The following is a 17,691-nucleotide window of genomic DNA, read 5'->3' on the forward strand; positions in this document are numbered from 1 at the left end:
GAACGAGAAGCGAAAGCTATGACAACTTCACCGCCTTGTTCAGAAACCTGTGACAGAACACTGCCCAAACCAACTCCGCTAGCGTCAGTGGTCAAATAGGTTTTTGCAGAAGGGTCAAAACCTTGTAGCATAGGTGCATTGACTATTGCAAATTTAATTTCCTTAAATGCAGATCTACATTTTTCATCCCATACAAAAGGTGATTTGTTCTTCATAAGAACACGCATGCGAAAAGTTTTCTGTGAAAACTGGTTAACAAACTTTGAGTACAACTCAGCTAAACCAAGGAATGACCTAAGCTCATCTTTGGACTTAGTTTCACGTGAGTTTACAATGGCTTCCACTAACTTTGCCTTTGGTTTTATACCTCCATCACAGATTTCATGACCGAGGTACGTAACAGACCTCTCTGAAAATTTACACTTGCTGAGTTCCCCAACCAAACCATTATCCGCTAAAAATTTTAAAACCTTTCTCAGGAGGTTGTCATGGGGATTTTTATCCTTCCCCATGATCAAAATATCATTCTGGAAGAAGATCACACCTTTGATGTGTCCAAAAAGATTGGCCATTAACCTTTAAAATACTGCCGCGGCAGAGGCTAAGCCAAAAGGCATTCTTTTAAATCTAAAGCAATTAAAAGGAGTGGCAAAAGATGTTAGATGTCTACTCTCAGGGTCAAGGAATACCTGATGATAGGCTGCAGATAGGTCTAAAGTGGAAAATACCTTAGCATCTTTGGTGAGGGACAACATTTCGTCAATGCGTGGGAGTGTATATTGATCAACCAAAATTTGGCTGTTCAAATATCTCAAATCCACACACAAGTAGGGGTGGGCGGAAAATCCGTTCCGCTCGCGGATTTTGCGGATTTTCGGGAAATCCGCAATCCGCGAGATTTGCGAATCTCCCGCAAAATCCGTAAATCCGCGAGCAGCGGATTTTGCTCGCACTGCTCGCACTGTTCGCGTGAGTTCGCGTGAGTTCGCGCCCCGCGAATAAGTGCAAAATTGCAGAAATACGATCTTAGCAAAACTGAAAGTAACTACTTACCAGGTTCAAAAGTTCAGGCTCATCATTAGTAGCCATTTCCTGTAGTGCTTCCTGAGGGGCCCCTCCAGAGTTCAGTTGCCAGTTGAAACTATTATGTGACCCTGCTCTGAACCTCAGAATAGTTACACATATGCCACAAAGGTCCTGAATTACAGCTAAGGGAGACAAGCAGGAGCCAGGCTGGAAGTTAAAATCCATTAATCAGCCCCTAATTCATTATTGTCAGTTGGGGCAGGGCAGGTGTTGTAACTAATTTTGCAACAATGAAAGCACTTAGCAAGTGCAAAAGATCACTAATCAGGGCGCACTAAGGAAGCAGGTGCCAGCTAAAAAAATATTCTGTGACACATTAATCAGCCCCAAATTAATTCAGGTCACTTGAGGCAGGGAAGGTGTGCTTTGCTTTGCCGATAATAATGTACACTGGACAACCAGAGGGTGTGGTGATGAAACAGAGGGTGGCATGGGTGGGCCAGAGGGTGGCATGAGTAGTCAGAGAGTGGCAGTGGTGACAGAGAGTGGCAGTGATGAAGAAGAGTGTCCCAAACAGGCTGGACACGTAGAAACAACAAGTTCGCGAAACTTGCGACCCGACAGGTAAGTTCGCAATTTGCGAAAGTGTACAAAACCCTCGCGAACTGGCAGAAACACGGGCGAACACAAAAAAAAAAAATCCGCAAATTCGCGGGAATTCGCGGATTTTGCGGATTGCGAATCCGCAAATCCGCAAAATTCGCGAACGCGAGATCCGCAAAATTCGCTCATGCCTACACACAAGCAGGCCTTTCCATTGGCCTTGCGTGCGACGACCAATGGAGAAATCCATTCAGCCGCTTCAACTGTTTCAATAATGTTAGAATTTAACAATTTGTCTAATTCAGATTTAACCTCATCTTTAATGATGACAGGAATGTTTCTAGCTTTATGGATTTTCGGAACCCCATTGTCTTTTAATCTGATTTGATGTGTAAAACCCTTCAGTTTGCCAATAGTACCAGTAAATACAGACGGATACTCATCAATAACCCATTTTTTAGTGTCTTCACTTGTACAAGAAACCAAAACCTGTTCTTTACTGTTAGGATCTAAAATTATATGTAAACTTCTTTGATCCCTCCAACCCAAAACAGAAGGGCCATCCTTAGAGACATAGGGCCTCATTTATGAGAAATGACGCATCGCTGCGTGAAAGCAGCGATGCGTCACTTCTCAGTGCGCACTCCTTGCGACATTCCTGATGCGTCATATTTAATGTATGACGCATCATGTCGCAAGGAGTTACAGATGCGTTAGTATTTCTGACGTATCTGTAAGCGCAAAAGTGACGCATTGCTGGAGTGTGTCACAAAAGTGACGCAACTCCATCAATGCGTCCTTTCACATGGGGAAAGCCCCATGTGAAAGGGCTTGCGTCAGTCTTACGCCTGCTGTGAGGCAGGCACAAGATTTTGACGCAACAGCGTCCTAAAAGTGACGCAGTGAAATCTCATAGATTTCACTGCGTCACTATTACGAGGCTTTTTGCGGGGGAACGCCCCCTCTGCATACATTATACCTGACGCAGGTATAATGTGGCGCAGGGGTTTAAAAAGTGACGCATCTACCTAGATGCGTCACTTTTTAAATATGGCGCAACAAGGCGCATGTTTTACGCCGCCGATGCGTCACAAAAAGTGACGCATCAGCAGCGCAAAACTGACGCAAGGCCTCATAAATGAGGCCCATACAGTTTACAAGTAGCATGTCTCCCTTTAAATTTAAAAATCAATACTCTGAAGCCTAAAATCTCAATAGTGTTGTCTGTGTAGCTAACAGGTGAGATATCAGAAGGTTCCAACCAATTACCAATTTGGTTCACAAATTTCTGTTCCCAAACGTGCTTATTAACAATAGTATAGGGTGATCCTGAATCTGCAGCAAGCTGTGTAAGGATTCCACCTAATGAAACTTGGCAGAAAGGTTTACTAGAATCAACATCCAAAATATTCAACACCACTTTTTTTTAACTACATTTTGTACCTGTAACACTTCCTCATCAGATGATGAGGTAACCTCCTGTTCAGTTTCTTGAATACAAGCAATTTTGCCTTTGAAATTCTTAAACATTTTCTTTTTACAAACTTTGGCAAAATGTCCCATGAGCCCACAATTTAAGCATTTAGTGTTTTTAGCTGGACATTTAGGGTAATGAGCAAGGTGAGAGTGACTACCACATCTATAACAAACAGGATCAGAACCCTTCCTTGAATCAATAATTTCCTTCTTTGAATTACCAGACCTGAAATCTTTGTTGCTCTTAACAAAAGTTTTCCCTTCAGAAGTTTTGTTAACAATTTCAGTTTCTTTTTTTTCACTAGAAAGAGAAGCTTTAGCACAACGTTCAGAAAGTTCCGCTTTTTTGACCATAGCGATAATTTCCTTCAAAGTTCCATCACCTTCAACCCATAATTTATTTTGTATGGTTTTAGTTTTAGTGTACATGACAATTTGATCACGAATGAGATCATCATGAAGCTGAGCAAACTTGCATTTAACAGCTAATTTCCTTAGTGAGGAAACGTAATCCTCTACTGATTCAGTTTTCTCTTGCTTGCGTTGGAAGAAGGAATGTCTGGTGACAGCAATGCAGACACAAGGAGAAAAATAATCATCCATATCTAAGAGTGCTGAATTGAAAACATCAACATCACCGGCAGATCTATCAGTTTTATCCAATTGATTGTAAATCCTTAATCCTTCTGGACCAAGACCCAACAATAAGATTCTTTTCTTCCTTTCTGGAGTGAAAGAGCCACTCACATCTTCAAGATTGGCAACGTAATTTAGGAAATATCCTTTCCAGTCCAACCAAGCAACAGGAGGATCACCAGGAACAACTAAAAACTCTCTGGCTGCATTTAAGTTCAAACCATGAACAGGCTTTTCACCAGTTGTTGTGCTACTGTTAGTATCAGGCATACTGATATAACTTGAATTATGTAATGAAGTAAAAATAAATTGTATAACAATGTGTATAAGTTCTTGTACCCGAAAAATAAAATTGCAGGCAGCACCTTTACTTAAACAAAAATTCTGTGTACTTGAGGAAGTAAATATTGTTAATAATAACGATGAAAAGTATATTAAGTAAATACCATGAAAAATCAGTGTTCAAGTCAAGTCAAGTCAAAGAATTTATATAGCGCACTACATACCCAGAGGGTCTCAAGGCGCTTAGGGAGGGGAGGAGGATTACTTGTCAAATATCCACGTTTTAAGTTGCTTTCTGAATGCTAGGTGGTTCTGGGTAAGGCGAAGGTAAGTGGGGAGTGAGTTCCATGTTTTAGCTGCCAGGTATGAGAAGGATCTTCCTCCCATGGTGGTCTTGTTGATGCGGGGTACAGTGGCGAGGGCTTGGCTGGAAGAACGTAGTTGGCGGGAGGGGGTGTAGAAGGACAGTCGTGAGTTGAGGCATTCTGGTCCGATGTCGTAGAGTGATTTGTGTGCGTGGGTTAGCAGTCGGAAAGTGATCCTCTTATTGACGGGTAGCCAGTGGAGGTCTTTCAGGTGGCCAGAGATGTGTTCGTTACGCGGGATGTCTAATATGATCCTGGCTGAGGCGTTTTGGATTTGTTGGAGTTTCTTCTGGATTTTAGCAGTAGTACCTGCGTAGAGGATCTTCAACTCGATCAACGTTGCAATTGCGGTGAAGTCGCGATGAAATCTGAAGGAAAACCAATCCAAAATGGCCCCCGGCGTGACCTTACGTGAGATCGTACCCACAATGCACTATGCGGTCAGGATGACGTGAAGCACAAGTGCAAAGATCGCCGTGACGTGCCGTGACACGCACCAACAAAGAAAGGTTCGGAAGAAGATGTTGCGTTGTTTAAAATCGCTGGAGCTGTAGCGAGGATGCCGAAGCAGTTTGGCAAACGGCAAGATTGAAAGGACACTGGTAGGCATATGTGCCGAAAATGAGTAATAGAAAAAAAATAAGTAGATTTAAGAAAGGTTCTCACCCCAATTGTTCCGGAGGCAGTTCATGAACAGGAAAAGTGAATTTTCTCGTAAGCGAGTTTTTGTTTGATGGAGAAAAATCGAGTCTTCATTAAAAAAAAAATAAGCAGGATCCCAAAAGAGTAGCAGGTTTCCCTCGTCGCCAAATCTGTAGTGACTCCGGTACACAGAAGTAGTTGAATATTGATTTATTCAAGAAAACAAGTAGTACATGTAATAAGGTGCTGCCAGCTTGAAGAGGAACTCGGGACTGGCAAACACTCTAAGTACAACACTACATGACATGCATACCTTCCAAATGAAAAATACAGCATTCTAACATTATCAAACCAGATCTAAATATAATAAGCATCACTACAGGTCCTGTACATTCTACATATTTTCTTCTGAGGATAGTGTTGCACAAGTGATCTTTTTCATATATGAAATAATGACAAGGGGCATATTTACAAGGATTTAACACCTCCATAGCGCCATTTTTTGAGGCTACGGCGGCTTTTTGTATCACTTTATTTACAAAGTGTTACAAAACCCGTTTAGCAACATTTTTCCACCGTTCGCACCTATTTTCAACAATGCCAGGACAGCTAGGGTGACTTACTGGAAATGATATTGAAGGTAGGCATTCCCATGTTAAAACTCCCACTAAACCCATCCGCCATATGTACAAGAAATTTCAGCTATGACGCTAAATATCAAAAACTGCAGCTAAGTCTCATTAGCTGCAGTTGTGGACTACTAGGAATTACCTGGTCTTAAAAATGATGCTAACACACTTGTTAAAAAATTGAACAGACCCAAAGCCATTTACCGTTGGTTAATACCACCTTATAAAGCCCCTTTCCGCACTTCACTTAGCATGGAAGGGCCGGGCAATGGGTGTTGCAGTCGGTGTTCCACCACAACAGCCATTGCTTTTTTTTAAGTTGCCCCATATTTACAAGGCTGTGGCAGCGCCAACACCTAATGCCAGGTAAAACCTGTGGCCGTATTTATAAGCTCCTTGCACCACTGTTCAGTTCAGTTCAAAATACTTTATTCGGTTAAAAACAGAGAATAACCATAAAAGTAGCATGAAAAAGTACAATTTACAATGGGTCAGGTGATCATTATTTAAGATCTCAACAAAAGAACATGTAAGAAAACAAAAACATAGATACAGCATAAGAATTAATTCATTTGAAGGGTTTTACGACACTTAAAAACTAATTAAAAAAATTCAGCGAGTGATGCTACCATAAAAACAGTTTCCATTTTTTGAAACTCTAAAAACGCTAAGCGACATCTATATACATTTAAGTCTTTAAGAATGGGGATAATAAGTTTTCTACGATAAAAAGTGTAAAATTTACAAAAGAATAAAATATGAATATCGGATTGTGGGGACACATCATCACATGGGCAGGCACATACGTCTTTCGACCAACAATTCATCACAGGAAAAGATAATAACCTAAAAACGATGTTAAATCTAAACCGGGTTAAAAGGAAAGGTTCATGGTTGGACATGTATAGAGATAGATATGGCTGTAGTTTCTCTCCACTTATAATTGCCTGATGGGCAGAAACAGTCTTTTTTTTCACCTCCTCCAATTGTCTTTTTTCCCTGAGGTGGGCAATACACAGATTTTTCAGTCTTCTTCTTGAGATATTTGCCATCGATGACGGATCCTCAAAGTATTGAGCACAACTTAGTTCTTCAAGAAAATTTCTGACATAGCAAATCCATTTAAAATTGTTAATATTGTCCAGTGCTAGAACGTCCTTTAAAATAGCCCGGTTAACCACACACTCATCATTTGTCCAAACCCTGTGCCAAAGAAGAATCGGCTGGATCTTGATTGTGTCAGTGACAAACACCAAACCCAGTTCTGCGTGGCATATAAAGGTCGCAATGCTTTCAGGGACGGACAAGATGTGACGTAAAAACGTATTTTCCATGGTTTGAATTGTACTGACATTTGAGTAACCCCACAATCCTGAGCCATAAGTACCTACTGCTATACAAGTGGCATTATAGATGGTTAAAATTTCCTTTATGGGTTTTTTCCCTAGCTTTTTTATAAAACACTGTAAAGCCATAATAGTTTTTGAAAATAACAAGGTTCTAGCATTAATTGCAGTAGTCCATGAGCCACTTTCATGAAACAAAATGCCCAGATATGGGAAAGTAGAAGTCTTCTCTAAGGGATTGAAATTTATAAAAATAGGCTTCAAATGCCTGCTTGTTCTTGTCCCACAGTACATAGACAATGTTTTGGAGCAGTTAATTTTCAGGTCCAAGCTAAGCATAAAACTATTAAAAGATGTAACCAGAGTTTGAAGTGCCATTGGGGTGCGTGCCATCAGGACTGCATCGTCCGCGTACAGTAGGGCAGGGACAGGCCTCTCACCCACCATAGGCATGTCCCTGCCCTCCTGCACGAGGCGATGCTCCAAACCATTCGTATACAACAAAAATAAAAAGGGCGCTAAAACGCACCCTTGGCGTACGCCGCGACCAATCCCAAAGTGTCTGCTACATTCTCCCTCTTTCCCATACCAAACAGTTGCAGTGGCCCCAGAATATAAGTCTCTCAGGAAGCATATAATAGCATTATCTACCCCCAGTTCGGCCATAATTGCCCACAGTTTGTTATGTGACACGCAATCAAAAGCCGACGATAAGTCAACAAAAGTGAGGTATAGACGTTGTTTTTTAACCCTTATATACTTCTGTTGCAAGATAAACAAATTTAGTCCTTGCTCTATAGTCCCTAAACCCCTTTGGAACCCATATTGAAAATCACTTAGCACCCCATTTTCTTCTGCCTAGCTTTGCAACTTAACTAAAACCACTCTCCCAAGAATTTTTATGGAGGAGTCCAATAAAGAAATTGGCCTATAGCATGTGCAGTTCTGCCTATCACCTGTCTTGAAAATCGGGACTATAATTGATGTAAACCAGGGAGGGATTAGGCCTTTTGCCAAAGCAACATTAAAAAGCTGGACTAGCATTGGCCCCCATAAATCAGTATTGGCCTTATAAAGGTCGGCTGGTATGCCGTCAGGTCCAGCCGCCTTACCCCCCTTAGTTGCCTTCAGGCTCGCAAGGACTTCAGGAAGAGTTACAACCAATGCTTTAGGTAGATCTAAATTTACCATCGTGGAATCATAACCTGTATCGGGCACTGATTCAACAGCCCTATAAAGGGAGGTAAAGTGAGCCACCCACTCATCTTCTGTAACGGCAATTTCCATGCATGCTTTTTTATCATACAGGAGCGGAGTATTTATAACCCTCCAGAAAGCAGCCGGATCTTTTGATTGTGACGCGGAGCATAATTCGTCCCATGCCTCCCTTTTTATCAGGTCCTTCCTATCCTTCAGTACTGTATTGTAATTCCTCCTTAATTCTCTAATTAGAGTTACATCCCGCGGTCTTTTGTGAATCGCATGTCTAAGATTTGTTAAGGCTTTAGTGCACTTCTTGTCAAACCATTTCCTATTAGACTTTAGGGAATTTTTTCGTGTAACCCACAAGACCTCCTTAATTGTGGTAGCAATAATATTAAAATGAGCTAAAATTTCATTACTCTCAGCATGTTCATCCAGAAAAATCGAAAAGCTGTTCATACACTTATTCATCACTTTGGACAAAAAGTCATCCGGGACCACTTTACTCCATTTAAGAGTATAACCATTTGGAGAGCCTAACTTCACATCCTGCGCCATATACTTAGAGCTTGCTACATTTTCGGATGGGACAAATAGGTTATCCATTTTTACTGCCTGTGGAAAGTGGTCACTTAGAGCTAAGTCCATTATGCTAGAGCTAATCAATCTTCCAGCAGAGCTATTTGTACACAGACTAAAATCAATAATAGTCGAGGCCCCCCGACCCACAAAAGTTGGAACAAATGACATTGTGTGGTTGGCTATCTCATTCGTAAACCCAAAATCAAAATTAAAAATCATCTCGTTTAGTGAATCTCCAAGTAGGGTATGTTCAAAGTGCGCTAAATTAATATCCTGTTACAACATCAGGCCGCATATACCCTTCTGACCCTTTTTACACAGTGTACAATTAAAATCACCACCCCATAATATCATTACTTCACCCCTTTTTTTTGTCAATTTCAGACTGCATATCTACAGTTATTGAGGCGAGTACTTCCTTAATCATGCTACTTGGAAAATTATTATAGAAATGTAAAAGGACAATCCTTGGACCCTTCCTTGTATCTATCACTATTTTCTGATAGTAGCTGGATCCAGGAGAAAAGGAAATCTTATCATATACTAGCAGGTTAGATATATACATAGTCAATCCACCCTTGGGTCTACCATATAAACCCCCCACCGCAGGAGTAAAATAGGTTTTTGTAGCCATTTAGGTGTATCGGTGCGGTGGCCCAGGTTTCTTGTAAAGCTAGTATGCCTACACCAGTAATTACATCATCCCAAGATGGGTTGCGGATTTTTTGTTTTAAACCTGCCACGTTCCAAAAGACCACCTTACAGAATTCTTCTATGGGTAACGTTTCTACAGCAACCCCAGCTTGGCCACCCAGCATCTCTTGTGTTATCCCGGCCACCGCTCGAGTTTTATGTGTCACATCATACCCTGGTAGATTAATCAACCCCAAGTTTACATGAGTAGATGCCTTAAGGACCTCTGTTGCCTCAGGGAGTCAATCCACTATTTCCAGGCAGTCAAACCGATTATAACAAGGAGTAATGGGAGGAAATTGCTGATAACCAAACCATCCTAGATCATACCTTTGCGGGAGAAAGTGAGGAGTCCTCCCCCTATATTTCACCACATTCCATCCATCTTCATTCCCCCCTCCCCATTGTGTGTTATACTGATTCCTATCATAATCCACACCATTTCCGCCTCTTGGATGTCGGTTGTCCCTAGTCCAGCTCCATCTATTGTCCGGATGATCCCCATCAGGGTAGAAATAGGATAATGCCCTGGCCACAATGGACAGGCCGTGGTTTCTTGGGGCCCTCATTGTAATGTATTCCGCAGTACGTGAATTCTCAAAGGTTATCACCACACAGTCGCCCTGTACCCTTTTTTTATTATACCCAATCCATGGTACCCTTTCAACCATTAAAATATTGCTTTTAATAGCTGGCGGGAGAGGGTAATTATTATTAAGCCAATGGATGGTCTTATTTACAAGTGCCCCGTTGTTTTCAATTGATTGCGCATCTAGTTCTGGCACTCCAGTCAGAACCACAACATATGGTAAGGCTTTTGGGGGTAAGTTTATACTTCTGCGCACTTCCCTTTTAGCTGATTGGCCTTTGTCCTGTAATAGATTAGGAGTTTGTGGAACTGATGCCTCCTTGTCAGGTAGGGCCGAATTTTTAGGTATTGATACAGTTTTTGGCGGTTGATTATTAGGGAGTTTTCCTTTTTCAGGATTAGTTGTACTTAAAGAAGTACTATTTGGGACACTCTTTGTCAGTGTAGGGCCGGGTTTATTGTATGTTGTTACAGTAGCTTTAGCCTTGGGCGCGCTAACAGTGACTATTTGTTTAGCCAAATTTTCATACTGCATTTGTGTGTCTTTTTTCAAGTCCTGAATTTGTTTCTCCAACTCCTTAAGAAGTTCTATCAGTGGGGTTAATAGGGTTTTCATTGAGGTCTCCAACAAGTATAGCATTGTGCTCTTTCTTACCCTGCTAGCATTAAGACTATCCTCAGCAGAGCTATTCCTAGAGCTATTGGAGATTAAATCGGCCATCGAATCATCCAGAATGGTATCATCCGAGATGGCTAGGCACACTGTGTTAGGGGGCAGGGGGTCTTCTCCTTGTGTATCATTACCATTAGCGATAAGTGTGTTACTTGTGTCTATTAGTGGATCTTTACCACATGCATTAGAAGCATATTTTGATTTGTCCTCTTTTTAGGAATTGCCCCTTCCTTTATCCCCTGTGACACAACATTTTTATCTTTAGGGGTCGCTGCTGTATGTATCAAAACACTAGTGGATGCCTGGGTAGATGTTAAGGTTTGGACTAGGGGAGCCTGAGTAAAATTAGATGTTTCAAGGAGAGTTTGCAAAACCGCTGTACTAGTCCCATCCAAAGGTAATGTATTATTCTCTCCTCTATTTGGGCTCCGTACATTAGCAAAATGGCCCATAGAAGACCTTTTTGCATGTTCCAAATCCTGCGATACCCTTCTTTCCATCAAAGAAATCCCCTCATCAATCAGTATATGGGTTCTTACAATAAAGTCATCTAGGGTGCCTGTTAGTTTCTTCCCCCCTGCTACTGCCCTACTTCTAGTCTAACGCATCTCCATACTATAATTTGAGTCACTTTTTGAGATGTCCGTAGGACGGTGAACCCTGGTCTATGAATGCAGTAAAAATACAAGAAGAAATATAATAGGGGTTTTATCACACTACACGCAGCTTTTTTAGCATATAGACGGACAAATGTCAAATGTAGGTACCCCGACAGCTTTTAGGGCAGAATAACTGGCCCAGTCCGGTCTCTTCTGGCCGATGAGGGCCGTAGAGGGCCCGCCCTTTGCCCGGGCTTCGCCCGGCGTCCCGCGAGACGGGGCTGATGCTCTATTTCAGCGCCTCCTGGCGCCAAACGATTGCGAGGTATGCCGCTAGGGCTGCTGGGACGTGTAGTTTATTCCAGCCCGCCCACGCTCCACTCGGCGGCCCTACTCTGTGATCTCAAAGGAGTTAGGCGGCGGGAGGCGGGCAGGCGATGTCCCCCAGGCGCTGCACTTCTCGCTACAATGGCCCAGCTGACTCCACTGGCAGACCGCAGGTAACGAAATCACTTTCAGGTTTTGAACAGACCCAAAGCCATTTACCGTTGGTTAATACCACCTTATAAAGCCCCTTTCCACACTTCACTTAGCATGGAAGGGCCGGGCAATGGGTGTTGCAGTCGGTGTTCCACCACAACAGCCATTGCTTTTTTTTAAGTTGCCCCATATTTACAAGGCTGTGGTAGCGCCAACAACTAAGGCCAGGTAAAACCTGGGGCCGTATTTATAAGCTCCTTGCACCACTGGTATCTCACTTTTAATATGAGAAAAAGTGACACACCGGTGGTGCAGAGGGCTTGTAAATAAGCGCCAGAGTACCCAGATGACTACCTTCTGTCCTGCACACAGTGTGGGAGAGTGCGGAGGCATAGGTGCCAGGACTGGACGACATGACATATTTCCCCCAAGTCCCTTGTTGGTATTTAACCTGTTGTTGATGTAGTTGGTCATAGTCAGCACTGTCTTGTCCCTCTACTCCAAACACCGACTCCTCACAGGTGACGGTGAACACCTGCTCCTCAAGGGATCGAGCTCCCCCTGGGGAGCTGGACTCCCACTTCCGGTCTGCAGTGCTGCCTGTCAATTGCTAGCCAGTTTCTTCTCAGTCTTGTTCTTGTCATCGTGCCAGCACTTTTGGAGTCCATCACTGTACTCTTGACTTCTACAAGGGAGTTCACCTTGTTTACTATGGACTGCTAATTAGCATTTTAGGTCCCCAATGACACCTTGCAGCTGTCGAAGAGCTGGTGTTAATGCTCCGACACCGCCACAATCAGGATCTTATTCTCCTCCAGATTGAATCTACATTTCCTCTTCCCCTTGGACTTTGGCTGGTCATCCTGGCTGTTGGTGGGCTTGGGAGGGTGCGGGGGTGGGAGGGGGGGGGGGAGGGGTGAAGGGTTGTTGTCCTGTGCTGACCTTTGTCCTGGCTGCTCCATTCTGCATTCAAGATTTTTTCTCCTTAGCTGCGTATTTGTACGTTTTTTATCCCGCTAGACTCTGAAATGTGATGTTCAGCCTACTAGAGTGATTTTTGTTTCCGCTAATTGGCCATCTATCACTTTTTTCACGCTAACGTGTATTTTTCTTATGACTTGACGCTAGATTCAGGGTCATTTATTCCGGCCGCTAGCTATTCCTACCACCACATAGCGCCGTATAATTTATTATAAATACAGCGCTAGCATGGCATTAGGAATTGCCGTACGGCAGCGGTAAAAAAATTATGCTAAACAGCATCAAAACATCATAGCATCAATCCTTGTAAATATGCCCCAAAGGGGCGCTGGTAGTCGTGAGTGCAGTGTTTTCTCCTGGAAGTATCATAGTAATTTAGGCCCAGATTTACTAAGATTTTGCTTTGGGAGTTGCCTCAGTTTTGTTGCACAGCCACGATGCAAAATCTTCATTTATCCTTAAAGCTGCCTCTTTCTATGTGTGCATGAACGTATTCCTTCCTGTACAAAAAACAATCCTTCCCTTAAAGATGGCACCCTTGAAGCATGGCGCTTTTCCGCTCTCTCACTTTCATAATAAGCAGCAACTTATCCTGCTGCGTTGCGTGAAATATTAGCAGATCTGCTCCGCAGCTTGTAGGCGCCATGAGCCTTTCCTGTGGATGGCGCTGTGGACGAGGTAGAGCGCTTCAAAGGCTGAGCACCTGGCTATTAGGAACTAGTTATTGTCCTATCACAGGTGTGTATGTGCTCCCCTCATGGACGAGTCCTGCTACATTTCTTTTGCTCCTTTATAGTTTTCTTAGTAAGAGTTTGGAAGCCAGGTGCAGGGAATTTGCATAATCTACCTGAGACATTCAAGTTTGAGAATGGCCTGTGGTTTCCTACGGTTCCTCTAGTGGTGGGAAATTCCTCGCAGTGCTGGTTTGTATTGAGACTTCATTAACATCTGTGATTATAGGATAGACCAGCGTCCAAGGACAATCCTGCACAATAGTTCTATTGTCCCGCCATAATTCAGGGGCATTTAAGGCCTTTCTGTTTGTTTAGGTTTTTTTGTGCCATTTTTTGAGGTGTTGCCGGCATCCCACTGGCCCAAACCACCGTGCCCAGGTCAGACCTCCAGAAACTGGTACATGCATTGTGAGTTGATAACAACTTCTGCTCAGGACAGCTAGAAACCAAAGGGTCCCTCTGTGAGCTGCTTTCAGAGTCAATCTGCTCGGTGCCCACAGGGGGGCAGGCTTGTTTCATAAAAAGAATGTTACTTCATAGCTAGCGCTGCTTTTTAGGTTGTATACCTTCAGCTCCACAAGTGACCACACGATGGCAGACTAGTTCCATATAACAAAAGAATAATTCATTCGTCAATGTAGTTAACTCTGTACGTAAATTTTGTTCACAATTGGGAAAATGAGGCTCCTGCTACTGAAGCGAGTACCACAACCACAACAAAGTGCTCAGTGAGACAGATGCACTTCGAGTTTGTGATACATAGATGCTCCTTCGCTGTCTCACTCGTGCCATGTTTTACCTTTGGTAGAAAAGAAAGTGATTAACTATATTTGGAAGTGCTAAAGGAGATTACAGCGAGGTGTGGATATATTACCTATGAATTTCCGATAATTTCCCTTTGGCTGACCTGTGGACGCAGCTCATGCAATGAAGAGCTAAGCTCTGTAGCTGATGCATTGAAAGAAAACCCAGCGCCCAGAAGCAAGCTGAATACACGTCATATGCTGATCATGTTCTCTAAACAGCATTCCCATTGGGATGCACACATATTACGTTTCGCTATTAAACTTTCATGCGCTGTGCATCAGCATTCTAATAAGATACAATAATGGATGAAAACCAGCTTACTGCATGTCTGTGTGTAAAAGTATCTTTCATGCATCTCTGTTAACAGGAATTTTGCAATCTTAAAAGTACTCTCAGTGTCCTGAATATAAATACCATCTCCAGCCTTTGTGTTCTCAACCAGGCTCTTCTTACAATTGACTTTAAGACTGTTCAGTTTAAAGGGCATATTTACAAGAAAATGGCAAAGCGTGTTGTTAAGCCAAGAAGGCTAACGACACGCTTCATCACTTTAGAAGCGCAGGGCTACACCATATTTAGTAGAATATGGTGCAGCTCTGCGTACCCCCTGCGCTGGCACTAACTTTAGCTGCCTAGCGCCAATGCAGGCAGCCTTGCAACATAGTGCAGGGTGCCTGTGTTGAGGGGAAGATTCTTTATGTGCAGGAAGGTGTCCCTTCCTGCACATAAACAATCTTTAAATGCTGTTTTGTAACCTCTGTGTGTGCTGCTTCGTGCAGCACACATAAAAGTTGCAAAACTGCATGATTATGTGCAGGAAGGGGCACCTTCCTGCACATAAACAATCATTGGCGTTTTGCTTTTTCCATGTCTGCTGCACAACCCAGCACACATGGAAACAGCAAAAACCAGGAGAAATAAAGCTGTTCTCCTTGTCTTTCGATGTTTTTTTCCCTGGTCTTAATTTTGACTCTGCCTCCTATTTACACCTCCCTTGTACATAGGGGGCAGCGTCAAAATAAATGGGTGTTGCAGTGGAACGCCCACCACAACACCCATTGCCCTCCCCTTTCACGCTAAGTGTAGCTTGAACGGGGGCCTTATTTACTAAGGCAGCGTCAAGCCAATCAATGTGGCTTAATGCAGGCTTGTATTTAAGGCGTGATACATACTGCTTTATTATGGTACCATGGGACTCCCACTTAGACCATGGGGAATAATTCAAGCATATGAATCTATGAAAGATACCAATGCTGGAGAACTGCAATAACAGGTAACTAGCATATTTTCTTCCATGCCAGTCCAAATTACAGCTGGATTCTAATGACCATGAGATATTTGACTAAGCTATTCTATGGTTTCCACTTATCCAACTATCGTCACTAAGGTTAAGAAGGAACTATACAAGATGATTCTCATTGCATCAGCTTGCATGAGGTATTATTGGTGCACACATTTTCTTCACCTAGAAAAAGCACATTAGAAGCTGCTCACCATCACAACCCTCTCTGGATTTCATAGTGTGGCTGCTAAAAACTTGTTGTTGATCCGTCTAGACATCCCACAAGAATATCAACAAATACTAACCCAGTCATCTTCTACTACAGAGACATAAAAGGTGAGATTGAAAACATTCCAGGGTCCGGTGGTTTCAAAATGGGCTGAACTCAAAGGTCTTGAGTAAAGCGAGATCGCCGAATCAAATTACGAAAAGGTTCAAGGTTGGTGCTCCAGGTAGTAACACTGGACGCAAAGGGAAAATTCCCAAGGCCAGATCCGGCCTAACCGCAAAATTCTTTCCAATGTTGAATAATCATCCGATTCACTAGGGGCTAGCGCACAACCTCACTTTACTCAAGACCTTTGGTCACAGGACTGAATTACCCCTGTGATCTTCCAGCTTCACATCCAGCGTTACTTGGAGCGCGCCACTGTGTTGTATCTCTTCAATATCGCTAGGATACTCGCCCTATTGAAGCCCTGATGAAGTTCTCCATGTGAGAACGAAAAGCGTTGGCTGAGTGTAATGCTCGTATATCGTGTGAATCAATCGATTTGAAATAAAGTCTTTTTGAAACACTATACCTATTCTCTGGACTTCATTACCTGACGCACGCCCACCCCTCGCTACAGTCAGATTCCATTTAGTTCACATCTATTTTCTATTTAAAGACTTGCTTGCCTTGCAATACTCCAGATTTATTAAGCCACGCGGAGCCACGAAAGGTGGCTTTTTTTCCTGGCTTAGTGAATCTCACAGAACTCCTTGTATTGCGTTGTGTGACGCAGAAGCGATGCAAGGGCTTCATAAATCTGAGCCACGGTTTGTAACAGGTCATGTATGTTCACTACATATCAAGAAGCAAGGTTATAACTCGTGCTTTCTTCTCGTTGCAGTTACCATCACCTCTTGGGTGGTCATTTTCATTCTTCCCATCAACAGTGCCCTGAACCCCATCCTCTACACCGTGACCACGGCGTCCTTCCAGGAGAGGCTTAAGCAGTGCCTGAAGATGAAACAGCAGCAGCTGCAGGAAAGCTTCACCCTTGTGTCCACTCAGATCACCAACACAGCTTGACTGGTGCCTCGCCTTCGGCCACTCAACATTGGGCCACCGTGCACAAACAGTTGCCTGGGCTCTGTCTGCTCAGCTGGACCTCTGTGGTTGGACAACTTACCAAACATGACATTGTTATTTCTGATATGTTCTCAGCTTAAGCCCAGGCAGGGGTGGGAGAGGAGGGTGGTGGCATCACTGAGTGCAAAGACCTGGGTCAAACAACACAGCATGAGGTGAGGCAAGGAGGCACTGCTGAAAAACAAGTGCACAGCTGACCAGAATCCATCTTGGAACCCAAAGGGGAGGCAAAGGGCCGGGCATACATCATAGTGAACCTGCTGGCCTCGCACTGTTGTGACGGTGAAGCACTAAGCAGAAAAGGGGACTGTGGGGAAGAGGAGAATGGGTGTTGCATGCAAAAGAGATCTTTGCATCATGGTTTAAAGAGATCAGCTAGAAGGATGCTCACGAAGACCTGCAAAAAAAAGGGGTTTCTCCGTCAAAACCCTCAAGAACCCCCCTTTTGTGCCTACGGGTGAATCAAATGCACATACCCAGAGTTCTATGCATTATTACCCAGTGAGGACTCTGTTTGTGGTGGAAGTTAGGAGCAAACTGAGGAGAGGCAAGAAGACAGTTGTATGTGCAGTCAGCAACATGTAAGAGGGATTTGGCCATGCAGAGAAGACTGCAGGGAGGGACAGTGTTTGCAGTATTGGGTAATAAGGTACAAGTCCTCCAAAACACAAAATCACCTGCAAAGAAGGTAGGTCTAAGCACTGCC

The 17,691-nt window shown here is 43.2% G+C and overlaps 1 protein-coding gene across 1 annotated transcript in view; it reads left to right on the top strand.

Moving 5' to 3' along the window:
• Positions 1-16,942, top strand: part of LOC147718411 (relaxin receptor 2-like) — a 321,363-nt gene extending 304,421 nt beyond the window's left edge. Inside the window, exon 11 of the mRNA XM_086967195.1 lies at positions 16,744-16,942. Within this exon, the coding sequence (XP_086823321.1) occupies positions 16,744-16,925 (182 nt within the window). The 3' untranslated portion in view covers positions 16,926-16,942. The remainder of the gene's footprint in view (positions 1-16,743) is intronic.
• Positions 16,943-17,691: the final 749 nt, after the last annotated feature.

This window comes from Lissotriton vulgaris, chromosome 4_1, assembly GCF_964263255.1.
Source record: "Lissotriton vulgaris chromosome 4_1, aLisVul1.2, whole genome shotgun sequence".
Lineage (NCBI taxonomy): Eukaryota > Metazoa > Chordata > Amphibia > Caudata > Salamandridae > Lissotriton > Lissotriton vulgaris.